The sequence below is a fragment of the Harmonia axyridis genome, chromosome 1 (genome assembly GCF_914767665.1).
Source record: "Harmonia axyridis chromosome 1, icHarAxyr1.1, whole genome shotgun sequence".
NCBI lineage: Eukaryota > Metazoa > Arthropoda > Insecta > Coleoptera > Coccinellidae > Harmonia > Harmonia axyridis.
The window spans coordinates 71,708,803-71,724,130 of NC_059501.1; the positions used below are offsets into that span (position 1 = coordinate 71,708,803).

The window sequence follows — 15,328 nt, forward strand, 5'->3', positions numbered from 1 at the left end:
GAATATATTGGTTCTATTGTTTTTATTTATTTATTTTATATCTCTTCAGTGGAATCAAGGTAGATTTTTAAGGGGGGCACCACTTGCGGATTTGAGGGCAGGGACTTTTTGATTGAAACATCTAAAATAAAAATGAAATTCAAAATATCCGAGAGTCCTCTCCAAAAATCAAACAACAGTTGGTGACATTCATCAGAAATATATATAATAAATAAATAATATGAAGAACTTGTTTCAAAATGAAAATTGGCATTCACTTTCGCGGCAATTTAAGGTTGAGAAAATTTTGTGTTTGATGAGGTATTTTTGGTTGCTTTTCGACAACAATCAATTTTTTCTTGATTTATTTTTTTTTTTATTCAATTGAATTATTATTCAGTAAGTACTAAGGATGTGAATTTTTCAAGCTTTGGTTGGTTGCATATCCAGACTCCAGTTGTTGAACCAATATCATCAATTCAGAAGTCTGGGTAGGGGGATGCCCCCTCCTCTTATATCTGACAATGACTTAACTCAAATGACTATTGAAAATAAAATCTGGTAGATAATTTTTGAAATTCAGCGTTCCAACCAGATTATTCCGATATAGACGAGGCCAAAGAAATAGCGTACGAAGAAGTAGCATCTCCTCTATGCTTTCCGCGACGCGCTATAAAGCATAGAGTATCTGTATCCCCGCGAAACCCCTAAAAGCTCCGATACGCCGTCGCGTATCGTAATCGCCACTTTACCCGCGATCCCAAATGAACTCCTAATGAAAATACTCCTTACACGCACAAAATAGGTACATATCACAAAATTGGTGCTACAAGCCGATCAAGTGAGCGCTTTTTTGATTTGCGCAACCGCGTCCGTTCTATCGCACCTGTAGTGGAGCGCGATCGGGGTGGGGGTTTTCCAAAGCCTACTATAATCCATTGTATTATCACGTCGACTCTGCATCGTCGAACACCGTTGACAGATATACGCACGCTTTTCGAGCAGCACGCGTATATTGCCGCACGAGGCCAAAAAAAATACGCGCGCGATTCGCACAATATTCGCCCGATGTGCCCTGTGACCCGTAGCGACGACCACGTTTCGGTCGACAGTGTCATCATCTTCAGGTTAGCGGGGGTGGCTACGGTCCGGCAGTGAGAGTGGCCCGTTGAAGTTTTTTTGATGGTGACTTTGTGTGTTTGGTTCGCGGACTTCCGGCTCGGAGGACCAGGAAGTGCGAAGGGATAAGTGTATTGAATTTTCGGAGTTATCTAGGATGGTTCTGAGTGATGCTCACCGCGGCATTACTCGCCTCTGATCTACTGGATGCACCCTAATGTGTAAGTGAGTAGATTTTCAAGGGTGTCAAGAACCCCTATTTTTTTTTATGCGACCATTATGCACATTTTATGTTCAAGCGAATTTTGTTTGAGTAAATATACATAAAATTCATACCAGACAAAATGAAGCATGCGGTTAATTCCATGCAAGTTTTCTTTTATCTCAGAAAATTTGTGATTTTATCATTGAAAAATTCAAAAATTAACATCTACACGAAATCTGAAATTTTTTCAAATAAAAATTCATGTAGGTATAATCGTTGCGTGTTACTCATTTTAGAATTTCATATTTTTCTTTTTTGATATTTTTTAATTCCGTTCGCTTGATTTTAAACTTTCAAAATTTGAAGATCTACAATTTAAATAAATACCAATGCGCCTTATCGTGAACGATTTTTCTATCATAAGCGATGTATCAAGTTGTATGCTAGAAAGGGAAAACTAGGAAAATTTCGAAATTGATTCCTCGCATATCGCTTGGTGAAACATAATTTTAATATTAATAAAAGAAAACAAATAAAACACTTGACTACGTTTCACAATTTTTTTGTGAAATCTATAGTCAAGTGTTGTTTTCATTTTCTTTCATTAATATTAGGAAAATATTTATTTTTTTTTCATTAAGTCTCCGAAAATTCATCATTCCCATTGAACGGAAAATGAAAGGACAAGTTGAAATGAATGAAAATGATAAAAATGAAAAAAAAATAATTAAAAAAATTCAAAAGAAAAGCCTAAAAACTAAAATAAGATCTCAGAAATAATAATGCCGGAAACTCAATCAACCAATAAATGTTTTGAATACCTGAACAATAAATCATCAATATATGTATAATCCAATATATTCCACTCAAGTAATAAAAAAAATTCATATTCCAGAAATAAATTTTTAATCAAACAGCGGGTTATGTGGAAACTCCTGAGATCTTCAAATATCGAATTCTTTGAACAAACCTCGAAATTTCATTATTTCAATTAGATACCGGTTCATCAATTCTTTTTCTTCAACTCATTGGATATTATTTCAGTTTTCCCTGGAATTCGATTGAAAATGCATTTTGCTATCGTTGAAAATATTCTCATACTTATAATAGAATATGGACATTTTTTATAAATATCTGTTAATTTACTATATTAATCAACATAGGTTGAAAATCTGATCATTAAATTCACCGATAAAATTGAAAAATTTTTTGATCGGCAAACTATAAAGCAATTTTGGGAGAGTTAATTCGTATAATTATCTTTAGTAGAATATCTTTTACGGTAGAATCATACTCACGTCATTACATGAGAATGATGAACATTGTGATATTAGTTCGATTTATATGGAAATAATGATCATGTAAAATATCTTCATCTTCTTCTATATTCAATTTTTTTTAATCTTCATATGATATAATCTTGCAAATTAAAGAATATGCTCCAAAACTATAAAAGTACCCACCCAATCCGTTGGAATGATTATCAATTCTATAAAAAGTATAATTTCATCTAGTGCCGATATAAAACGAAAAATTCTCAATTGAAGCTCGCCAACAAAATACTTCAATTACAAAGTCGCTTGAAAAATACCTGAGAAATTATAATCAGGTAATTCTGAATCACTCATTGAATAATTTAGCCGTTCAGTTGATTAGTAAATATTGTATCCGAGTCCGAGTATGTTAAAATGAACATCAACGGAGTTACGTCTGAATTGAAATTATCGATTTTTGTTTAGGCTCATTCTAAATTACAATAAAACGATCTCGGTCTCACCTTCCCTCAACTCTTTCCTCGTTTATTTACTAACACTCTGTTTTTATCTAGATATTTAAATACTTGATGTGTTTAAAAGTAATATCCAGCATTATCCATGACCGATACCACTAGAAACGATATATCGAGTAGAAAAATAACCGAAGTGGCTTTTATCTTTTAATACGTTCATTTGAGCCATGACAAGGAATCTGAGATATTTTTGATGCTATTAAGTTTCTCTCTCCAAGGAATATTCAACTGAGTCATTTCCTCATCTAGTTTCGTTCATTATCCCAATAATGAACTTGAAATTTTAAATCTTTGCATTTTGAAATGTTTTGCATCAAAATCTACCTTTGAAGCTTATTTCGGAAACTATTGGACTAGATAAATGAAATTCATTACAAATTGGTTTCTTCAATTTTCGAAGCAATGAATCTAATATAGATAGAAATTATTTCGGGTGAACTGTAGATACCTGATACTATTTTGAAATTTAAGAATCGCTTGGATACTTTGCAAACCTAGATATAACCTTTTACAAAGTCTCAAAAGTTTTCTAGTTGAAGAATTCAATACTCACTGTAAAATTTGAAAAGCTCTTGATTTTGAACTCGCCATCATTCGCATGATTTAGATTAATGATTTAAAGATATTGAAATTAAAATCGAAATCTTCGAAAATCTTCGAGTGAAATTTGCAGTATTTTCATATCAGACATTCTTCATTTCGTCGGATATATTCATGGAATCGAAAATGATGAAACAAATGGAAATGATAATCACAATAATTTTAGTTTGAACACAAATAATCAACCTAGTCAGATAACTTACATTTTAAGATGCACTTTAGGTTCTTCCAAAGAAAGTAGCTTTTTGCTTTCAAACTTCAAAAATATTAGTTTTAGATTCTATTGAGAATTAAGGTTTTGATGTTTTCAATAACCTGCATTGTTTGAAGTAGAGAAAAATTTCTGATTTTTTTACACAAATCTAGTTTCTAAGAACACCACCAGACGGTAGATTCATGGAATTTCAATTTTTTTACGGATGCTTTGTTCGATATTTTTATCAATTCTAAAAATACAAAATACTCTCGAGATAAACTAACAAAATGGGGCAGGGTGAACAGACTAACGGCCGATAAGGCTTAAAATTCGAGTGAATATAGAACATAGTTGTGCCAACCTAGAGACTAAAAATTTATGAATGATGTGAGTTATCATAGTCATATGATCCTCCTGGAATTTCACATTCTAGTAATTATTTTACAATTTGAATTTTTCCGATTTTCTGTCTGAATTTTCGGAGTGACTATGACATATGAAATTCCGTTGAATTCAAAATTGTAATCATAAATCTAAACACAAAATTTTAATTTGTAATTTGAATATTTTGAGAAAATCAGAAAACCAAAATTTCAAACGGCCATATGCAAAGATCGGTTCTGCCCATTAAAACCCGAGATTTGAACCTTCCTTCAAAATTTCAAGTTTCTAAATTTTTCCATTCGAGATTTATTATGTTTACGGACGACTGGACCGGACGGGCGAACAGAATCGATGGACGGATTCGTCAAGAGTGGATCGAAACGAAAAATATATTCAAAATTTGAAAATTACAGACATCGTGATGTACTGATATACCTAGCGATTTGTTCGGGGAATGAGAGCTCAAAAACAAAAATTTAACGAAAATAAAACTACTTCTGAAATTAATTACTCCAACTTTAAATAACCTCAATTTAATGACTTACAGACTCGCTAACAGAAGAATAATGTCGATAATCTTATCAGATCGAACGTTAAACGTCATCGAAGATAGGACTTTATATGCAAATCCAAAACAGGAAATAATTAAGTGCTCTAACACATCGATTTTTCAAACTTGCGTGCTCGAAACGGTCCTGCCTTCATACCGTGTTCAAAATTCCTCTAAAACCTAGAAGCGTGTTCTTCCTGATGCTACAAGGACTATCGATCGAATGTTTACGTTGTTTTGATTGTACAAATTAAAATGTGAAAAATGAACTTCTAGAGGGATTGTGAAGTCTGAGAGCTATTCGCATTTTTTTCAAGCGAGTGATTGTGACGTATAGATAAAAAGATTCAGCTGATAATCAATCAGAGATAAATACATGGATTTTGTTTGTTGAATATTTTGAAGTAGGAAATAGACAGTCGCTTGGAATTAATGCTCTATTGGTTATTATGTTTCATATGAAGTTTTGAAGAATGTGGAACGCTTCCTGGAAATATCTAGGAAGCTATAAATTCAATAATAATCGAATGTTATTTGTATATGTATCGATAATAAAGTTTGGTTCATTTATCAGAGAATATATGCTATTTATTGTAGAAATGCTATTATAATAGCTTTTATACAATATACAATATAATATAGACAAGAGTATTCTTTTGCGCTTTTTATTTTATTAGGTAAAATTGGGCGAATCTTGTATTCAACAGACCTGACCTTTTATGACAATTTTCTATTTTTACCCCTTCAAAAACACCTTAAAATATCGAATGAGTTCACAAAAAACTATCATACAATTAAAGATTATGGCAATAAAAGAAGTTGAAACTTCTTACGGAAATTCTGACAATTCAAGAAAATACAGATTTTATCACTTACATGGGTAATTGGTTATTTCTCAAAGATTAAAGGAATTTGGAAATCAATGTGTAACTGTAGATCATAGGTTAACTCGGTCCAACAAACCTAATGTTGGTTGTTGATCTACATATGATACAATCAAAAGGAGATTATAATTATGGTATATCGACACTTGAATGTTGCATCCGTCAAAATTTGAGAATTCAACTGAAAATAAACATAATGTGAAATGATCGATGTGATTATATGAATCGAATTAAATCTGTGATGAATACATGGTCTTCACAACGTCGAAATACATTGAGCAACTGAAATGAAAGCCAAATTTTAGACAAAGTCTGCTGAGTCAACTCGTAGAATAAGTAATCATATTCTACTGAAATTTTGTGTACTTCTATAAATAACACATTGATAAAAAAAAGTTATCCAAAAATTCAACTATGTTACTTATTACCAGTTAATCCATGGATAATTCAATGAGCTTCTCAAAAAAAGAATCCATTATTCTCTTGAATTTTCGTTAACCGTTTTCATTACTATTTGTCCCTATTAGTGAATTCTTTTAAAAAAAATTAATGGTATTTCGTAAGAGTCATTCGGGGGAGGTGAAGTATCCACAAGAAGAATGAGTTACCACTTTCAGAAACCATCCTGACACGCCCAGCTATAACTTTCAGAGATGAAGAACCCCAGTTTGTCGGAAAATGCTGAGAGGCACAAGAATAATTGAATTTTCATTAAGGGGTGGTTCTTGGACGGATCGAAGGTAGCAAGTTGGGGTGGGTTCGAGGCATAATTCGTATCAGAAATTAAGGGGCTTCTAATTTAACGTGTCTCGGATTATACGCTTTATAATCTCAATTAGTGTTGCTTGCTGCAGAAGGCTGTAAGAGATATATGCTTTTTAGTCTTAGAGGGGGTTGGGTTAAGCTTGAAAGCTCCGGTTGTTTGAGTCTAGGGGGAAATGTAAGGTTTGTGAGGGTGGTTTAGGAAAACTGACAATATTGATTTTTTCAATCAAGAGAAATGAATATTTTGCGAATGGATTTTTTTTCCAATAATTTAGTTTCAAATTCCTGCAGTAAATATTTTCATGAACTCACCGCAAATTGAAAATGTGGTTCATTATTTAGAGTTATGTAATAGAATCCTTCAACATACACTGTGTCCGTAAAGTATGGAACAAATTCATTTTTAGGTAAACAGGCCATTTGAGGAATAATCCTGAAACTGGTCGATTTTTGATTTTAATCTACCGTATTTTGAAATAATAATCTAATATGAAGGTAAATTACTTTCGAGTAATGACGTCACCGTCATTTTTTTTGAATGGAACACCCCCATGTTGTCTCACTATTTGGATTACTCTAGCTGAGCTGATTCCAAAAATATATCACATGTTGATTCCAATTGATACAGAGTGGACAAAAATACAATAGTTTTGTGTGTGCTCATAAAGTAACGCGTAACATTCTTTATTAGTTAAATCAACAATATTGTCAAAAAAAATTATTGTCTAGCGGCCATTGGTTTGAATATAACACCCTGTAGTTTGTTACATTTTTAGATTGATAACAATGAGCTGTTTTCAAACATGTTTGGTACTTGTGGTCTAGCAGACAGAATATGAAAGAAATTATTTCTTTTCAATTTAAAAAAACATAGTCGTCTAGATTTTTGTGAAATGTCGTTATTTGTTTAGTAATTTATTGGTGTTCAATGACAGTTAAGTTCGAACATTTATAGAGTCATGTATTCCATCAATAATATTATTAATATTATCATATTGAATTTTTGTCCACTCTGTACCAATTGAAATCAACATGTGATGCATTTTTGGAATCACCTCAGCTAGAGTAATCGGAAAATTGAGACAACATGGGGGGTGTTCCATTTAAAAAAAAAGACGGTGACGTCATTACTCGGAAGTAATTCACCTTGTATATTAGATTATTATTTTAAAATACGGTAAATTGAAATAAAAAATCGACGTGTTTCAGGATTATTTCTTAAAATGGTCTGTTTAGCTAAAAATGAATTTGTTCCATACTTTACGGACACGGGTATATAATTTTTTTTAATTTTTCAATATTTTTCGTGTGTTTTTCGAAAAAAGCTTTTTCTGCCGGAAAATTTCGAAAAATTTGAGTCCTCATCGCCACAATTTTTTTCATAAGAATCCCCTCAACTCTTGAACCGTTAAGTTTTAACCCAAGGTGTGGTATATTGCCGAAATTGTCATAAAAAAGGTATCTAATGATGCAATAATATATTGGGTGTGCCATTTAATAAAAGGAAGTAGTAGTCTGTTTCCGACATAACCGGAAGATGTAGAGTTCTAAAAATATTCGAAGTAGAAAGATCATTGTCTCAAACCCCAAAATGCAAATTTTCAGCTCAAAATTATGATTACTTTTCCATAAACGTTTAATAGGCCATTCCGGTGAATCACCCTGTAGGGATAAATAGATAGAGTGGACTGAAATGTCAATAATTTCAACTAATACTTGAAACACCGACTCAATCGAATGCGTTGAAATGATATGGAATTATTCAATTGAGGACAATAATAAAAAATATAAACTACTCAATTTAAAACGAATTTGTATCAACCACAAAATATGAGGCAAACCACGGTCGTAAAGCATCCCTCTACCGATCATCTGGTCCCTCTCACCCCTTTAATCCCTTCGAAAAACTCACTCCAGGCGAATAAAGTTATTTAAGCGTAATATTCGTGCCATAAAAAAGCTACATACAAAAGCCAGACACGCTCCGATCTACACAACACATACCTTCAAAAACAACAATGCCCCCTCAGCTACATCCAGCAGCGATTTTTTTTTAACCCGAGCTAAATTCTTCATTTTACGACACGCAGCCCCAATAAAATACCTTGCTACGGACCACCCTTTGATGCAACAAGGGGAGGACAACTGAGGACGAGAGTGAAAAGAATAAATTTAAATTTTAATTAGATGTACGCCGATACCACCAGTTCGAACTGCCGTATATACGGCGTATATCGCATTTTCGGATCTTTCTACAATTCGAATTTTATTGATTCCCAACCCTTTAGCCTTGTGGATGTGATTTCGGCCTGTTTGAGATGTTAACGTAGTGGAATAGTTGGGGAAGATAAGGTGATTTGGCTTTAAATGTTCATTAGATAGCAGTTAAATTCTTTAATGAAGAATTAATTGAAAGAGTGCTGCAGCTGCTTTAGAGCTTCTGGGGAAGAACCATAACTATTTGGAATTTTTGGTTTATTTATTGTTTCCAATAAAAACGAAAAACACCATGGAATTTTGACAGATGTGAGGTCCTAGCTTGATACCGGGGAATTGAGAGCAAATGCAATTCAATTTCATTATATCTATATGCCTAAGACAAAGTTGGGTTAGTTATACTATCTACGTGTATGACTCAGAAATAGTAATACTGATTTTTATGATATTTGACTTGTTGAAATAGTCGAAAAATTCTTCGGACAATTTTATGAAAAAAAGGTCTTATAAAAATGGACCCGAAAACGCTTTTTTTTAGAGATATCTACAGGAAATCTTGACAAGATATTCAACTGAAAACTGGAATAGATATTCCAATTTAGAGTTCAAATCACGTGATGTGCCAATTTCGATTGCAAAGTTACAGGATGATACTTTTTTTTTGGAATACTGCCTGCTTTTTCCTTCAGAATTGTTTTGGTGGACTTCTGGTAGTTTGAAAAATATAAGAAGGAACTTTGATCGAGTATACCGAATGTATTTTTGTAGTTTTTCGTATTTGCTACTGATTTTGAGAAAAAAATTGCGAATAATTCTTTTGAAATCCTCAACAAAATCCCAATTATCGAAAATATCCAATAAGTTGGTAAGCTGTGATTAATAAATTAATTGCATATTAGGTTTGGTATTTATTTTCTGTAGTAATGATTCAAGAAGATTCGATCTTCTTCTTCATCATCAGCCCTATTTCATCCAGTGCCGGACATAGGCCTCTTCCAGTTTTTTCCATGCTTCTCTCTCTTTTGCTGTTCTTATAATAATAATAATAAACGTCTTTATTTTTTCTTTTTCAGTACAACACAGGCGAAGTTTAGCCTCAGGCTATTCTTACACTTAACCTGTGCAGCACGATACATACAAATATTACAATAGCGTTTTTTACTCTAGAGAGGAGAAGAAAAGAAAGAAAACATGTCAATAAGTTTCATGAAACAAAAATCAAAACAACATACCCAATATGATAAGAAGGGTATAACAGGACAGATAAAATAAAAGAGTCCATATTAAATACTAACCCGATAATTCGAGAAGTCTAGCTCTCAGAACACGCTTCATCCGAAATTCGGAGATATGTAAGTAATCAATGAGAAATGTATTGAACATCTTAGCGGCCTGGTAGGTGAACGATTTCTGAAACATAGCACTGGAGTGACGAGGGATGCTCAAGTGATTTCTACCCCTTACCGCGACCGAATGGACAGCCGACCTAGGAACAAGTCTACTATAGAGTTCCACGGGAATTTTGTACTTCATTATTTTGTATAAAAAATAGCAAAAATTATATTTTCTTCGAATATGCATTGGAAGCCAACCCAGCTCTCTTATTTTGTGCGAAACATGATCAAACTTTCTAAGAGAGAAAACGAAACGACAACAAAAATTCTGTACTTTCTGAATACGGTGCTGTTCAAATTTCGTCAAATAATTTCCATAAACAACATCCCCGTAATTGAATAAAGATAAAACCAATGATTCACCAAGAATCCTACGAATAGAAGAGTTAAGGCAATGTCTGTGCGAGTATATCATCTTGAGAATACAGAATGATTTCTTGAGCAGGGTATTTACATGAAAAGTGAATTTCAAGTCAGAATCAAACGTTATACCCAAATTCTTGATGGTATCAACGATGGGCAAGACTGAACGATCAATCTTCACCTGAAGTCTCTGTGAAAGATTCTCCCTCAAGCTCCTATTTCCGAATAAAATCACCTGACATTTACTCTCATTTAATTTCAAATTGTGTTTCCCAGCCAATCTATTTACCGTTTCGAGGTCACTATTTACACCATCCTGAGCTTGAAAAAAGTTACCCGCATTCAAGTCACAATATATCTGAGTGTCATCAGCAAAGGCCTGACACTTACAATATTTAATTGATGTTAGGATATCACTTGAATATATAATAAAAAGTAGAGGTCCCAGAACGGATCCCTGGGGTACACCAGAGATAACATAACGCGAAGAAGACAAAATATTGTTAATTTGTACCTTTTGAGAACGGTTATTCAGATAAGAGAAGATGAAAGAAAGTGCATCTTCAGAGAACCCATAATATTTTAGCTTGTGACAAAGTAATGTGTGATTGATGGTATCGAATGCCTTTGAAAAATCTAAGGTTATTAAAGCTGTTACATTTCCGTCATCAAAATTCCTGGCGATGTCATCAGCCACCTTCACCAATGCAGATGAAGTACTATGTCCAGCCCTGTAACCAGCCTGACAATTGGGAATAATATTGTTGTCAGTGACATATGATGTTATCTGTCGATGGATTGCCCTCTCAAGTATTTTTGACATCGCGGGCAAAATGCTAATAGGTCTGAGGTCTGAAAACTGCTTGGGGTCATTGATTTTACTTAACGGCCTTATCACCGCAACCTTCCATGATTGTGGAAAATAATTCTTTTCAATGCAACAATTAACTATATGGGTTATATATTTATCAAGTGAAGAACCACAGTATTTAAGCATGTTGATCGTTATACCATCCAAACCAACAGCATTTGATTTTATGCTCGAAATAATCTTTCCGACCTCATCGACAGTAATAAATCGAAACTTAAAAGAAGTTTCAGGACTTGTTAAGTTAGGAAATTTTTCTGTAGCGTAAAAATTTAAGAGATTGTCATCAACTGGCTTATCAACAAAAACGGAACTGAAATAATCATTAGCCAGCTCCGGTCGCTCCAGGTTGGTCGGCAAACGCACATTACTTTTTTGGGGACTTATCCTCCTCAAACTATTCCACAACAATCTAGAATCTCGTGCCCGAAATATACCATCGTAATAAGCTTTTTTTTCTCGTCTTATAGACGACAGAGTGAAATTTCGTATTTTCTTGTAACAATCCCAATCATCAGGCGTTTTGGATATTTTAAATTTTGCTAGAGCTGAATCTCTCTCCCTCATCATCATTTTGACGGGAAAGGTCAACCACGGTGCATGTTTTTTCGTCACACGAGACGCTTTCAAAGGAGCATGCCTCTCGAACACGGACCGAATCAAACCGGAGAAAAAATCAACTTTTTCATCGATATTATTTATAGCAAATATATCATTGAACGATTCTTGTACTAAGTCTTGTTGAAACAAGGTAACATCGAAGTTTTTGAAATCTCTATAATAGTGTATTTTAGGCTCCGTGACTGACGATCTAAAGCTGAGTTCACAATGAACTAAATTATGATCAGACACATTGCTTGCATCCATGACACCAGAACTTAATACGTATTCAGGGTTAGTTATAAAAATTGGATCCAACAATGTCATGGAGCGTCCGCATATTCTTGTCGGTTCATTTATCAACTGTTCGAGACCATAGGCCTCCAAAGAATTAACCAAGATCCCGTTTGAGAGCAAGTCGATGTTAACATCCCCAAAACAAATCAACTCATCTACAGTGGGAAAAATTAAGGACAAGGAATCGTCAAGAGACTCTATGAAAGAAGGTAGACTACCCTTAGGGGGACGATAGACGCAACCGACCGCAAAGGAGGTATTTTTTATCTTTATCCGGATCCAAATTTGTTCGAAATGGTTGTTAATACTACTTGAAATTAATGATATGGATTTGATTTTATTTGATACATAAATTCCGACACCTCCGCCTCTGGTTTGTCGATCTTGTCTATAAAAAGTGAAACCATCGATGGTTATGGCCTCCGCATCAACCCCATCACCCAACCACGTCTCAGAAACACCCACGACATCGAAATCATCTATTAATGTTCTGAAATCATCAAAATGAGCCAAAAGTGAACGGATATTCAAATGACACAACTTAAAATTTCTAGCCATCCCACATCTTCTAATTACCACAATAGAATTAATAATGAACGTAAATCAAATAATGAATGATTAGTAAACCGTAACAATTTCTCCCCCAAACAATGAATTCCAATTTAAATACTAAGAAGGTAGCAGTGATACAAATATTAACAAAACAAATTATATTTTATTTTCAAATTGAATATGTTTCAACCAAATATCATACAATATCCCAACATGTACAGCCAGTTAACGTATAAAAACAAACACTAGATAACGTTCCTAAACAATATGGTAGGCAAAAAAAACAATGACAAATGGTAAAAGATAAGAACGTTTACAGTATACTCTTTGTTTCTTTCTTCCTCCCCGCAAAAATTTATGAAATGATAGAAAACTTAACCTAAAACTGTATATAAACAAACAAGTTTGTATTCAAAATTGAGATTTGAACAGTGCAAAATGAATCAACGAGACGATAATCTATAATGAAAGGATTTTTCTGAATTCAGCATAACTTCTTAAATAATGTTTTTTACCATCAAATAATATACATATTCTTCCACCTTGAGACCAAACATTCTGTCTTCCGCAGATCCCCCTTGCCTTGATGAAAACTTCATATCTTGACTTAGTTAAATCCTCAGTAATAGTGATATTAGATCCCTTCAACTTTTTCTTATTAGATAAGATCTTGACACAGTCATCGGACGATGAAAACTTCACAATAATTGGACAATGCTTCTTATTTCCAATTTGACTATTAGCATTTATTCGGTAACAGTTTTTTATTTCAAAATCAGACAGTTGTAGTGAAAGTTTTCGTGTGAATAAATTTCGAACAATTTCTCCAACATTTTCATCTTTTTCCTGCTCGACTCCATAAATTCTCAAATTAGACAATTTTTTAACCTGATGAAGGTCATCTATTTCAGCCTGGCATTTATGATTTTCTTCAGTTAATTGATCGACTTTCAACTGCAAGTTACGATTTGCATCAGCTAATTGTGACATATCCATTTTCACTATGTCGACTTTGCTTTCCAATTCGATGATTTTTTCAGACAACTTCTCTGAGACCAATTCTGATAATTTGTCAGCTATCGATTCCATGAACTTTTTATCTTGGAAACATTCACTAATTATTTTCTTGATATCGGATCTTTGATCCTTTGTAAATACCATTTTCAAATACTAAAAATTTTAAATCAATTTATTTGATGAATTGATTGATAATTGCTGGTCAATTATGGTTCACGTCAAGCGCCGACTCAATAGCACGTCTACTCGCTCGAAACGCTCATAGCAGAATAATTATAATAATAATAATATCCATTGCTACATCGACTATGTCGTCTATCCATCTTTTTCTCGGTCTTCCTATGCTTCTTTTTGTCTCTCGAGGTCTCCAAAAAGTCACTTTATGTGACCATCTCTCCATACTCAACCTTGTAACATGTACCACCCACTGCCACTTAAGTTTCGCTATTCTACTCATGATGTCAGTTACCCTGGTCTTTTTTCGTATTTCGGTGTTCAGAATTCTGTCCCTCAAGCTTATTCCCAGCATAATCCTTTCCATGGCCCTTTGAGTTACTCTCAGTTTATCTGCCACTTTTTTCGTTATTGCCATAGTTTCAAGACCATAAGTTGCCACTGGTAATATACAGCTGTCATAGGTTTTGCGCTTTAAGTGTAGAGAAATGTTTTTGTCCTTAAAGATTCGATAATATCGTATAATTATCACAAAAAGTAGAAGAATTTTATCAAGGCAACACCTAACTTTGAATTTTTATGACCAAACAATGATGTTGCAACAGAAAATAAATAAATGGCTTTGAATATAACCGTATAGATCTATTGAAGATTTTTATAGCTTTCCGAGGTAATTATGTTTGACGTAGTCATTTGTCTGAATACACACAGTTTTCTTACCAGAAAGTGAAGATCTACAATTTACGAAAAATTTTCCTTCCCACGTAATATACGTCAGTAAGCCATTCATTTCGGTTTCTCATAACCATTTATTTTATCCAATCATCAATATATTAAGCCATTATTCAAGAACCTTTTGGCGCCTCTCCTTTAAAAATCGATAATATGCATATTCAAATTTTCACAAGCGCTTTATGGATTTTTTAATTCAATACATATATTAAGAAGAAGACCTCCATATATCGAATTTCAGAATCGAAATGTTAATGATTCATCTTCGTTTATATATTCCAGGGTATCATGTGTCAGTATAATCATGCGATTCCGCTGGATTCGATACATTGTATATCATTATTCAACTGTCCTAATGAGTATGCGCATGCACAGCGTTTTTCGTATTAATATGTAGATTCACCGGTACAAAAATAGGAATTAATGAGCCTGCAGCTTGATTAAAATACATAAGTCATTTTCCACAGAAATTATGTTACTCTGAGAAGATATCATAAATGCGGACGAAATATTGATATATTATTGCCTTGCAGTGGAGACAAAAATGTTGTCAGACCATTAATAGAATTAATAACATTTAAAATTAACACTGCAATTTAAACATGCGGTTGGATCTATGGCGATGACAGTGTAAGGCCGAAGG

General features: G+C 33.5%; 1 protein-coding gene across 4 annotated transcripts in view; it reads left to right on the forward strand.

Annotated features, from left to right (window-relative positions):
- LOC123671181 overlaps positions 1-15,328 on the forward strand; it is a 149,381-nt gene that overhangs the window by 73,798 nt on the left and 60,255 nt on the right. Inside the window, exon 1 of one of the 4 annotated variants that reach the window (XM_045604892.1) lies at positions 916-1,323. The exons of 2 other annotated variants lie outside the window; for them this stretch is intronic. In XM_045604892.1, the coding sequence (XP_045460848.1) occupies positions 1,316-1,323 (8 nt within the window). In that variant the 5' untranslated portion in view covers positions 916-1,315. Of the gene's footprint in view, positions 1-915; positions 1,324-15,328 lie in introns of those variants that run through there. One more of the 4 variants, XM_045604891.1, reaches the window with a different exon arrangement.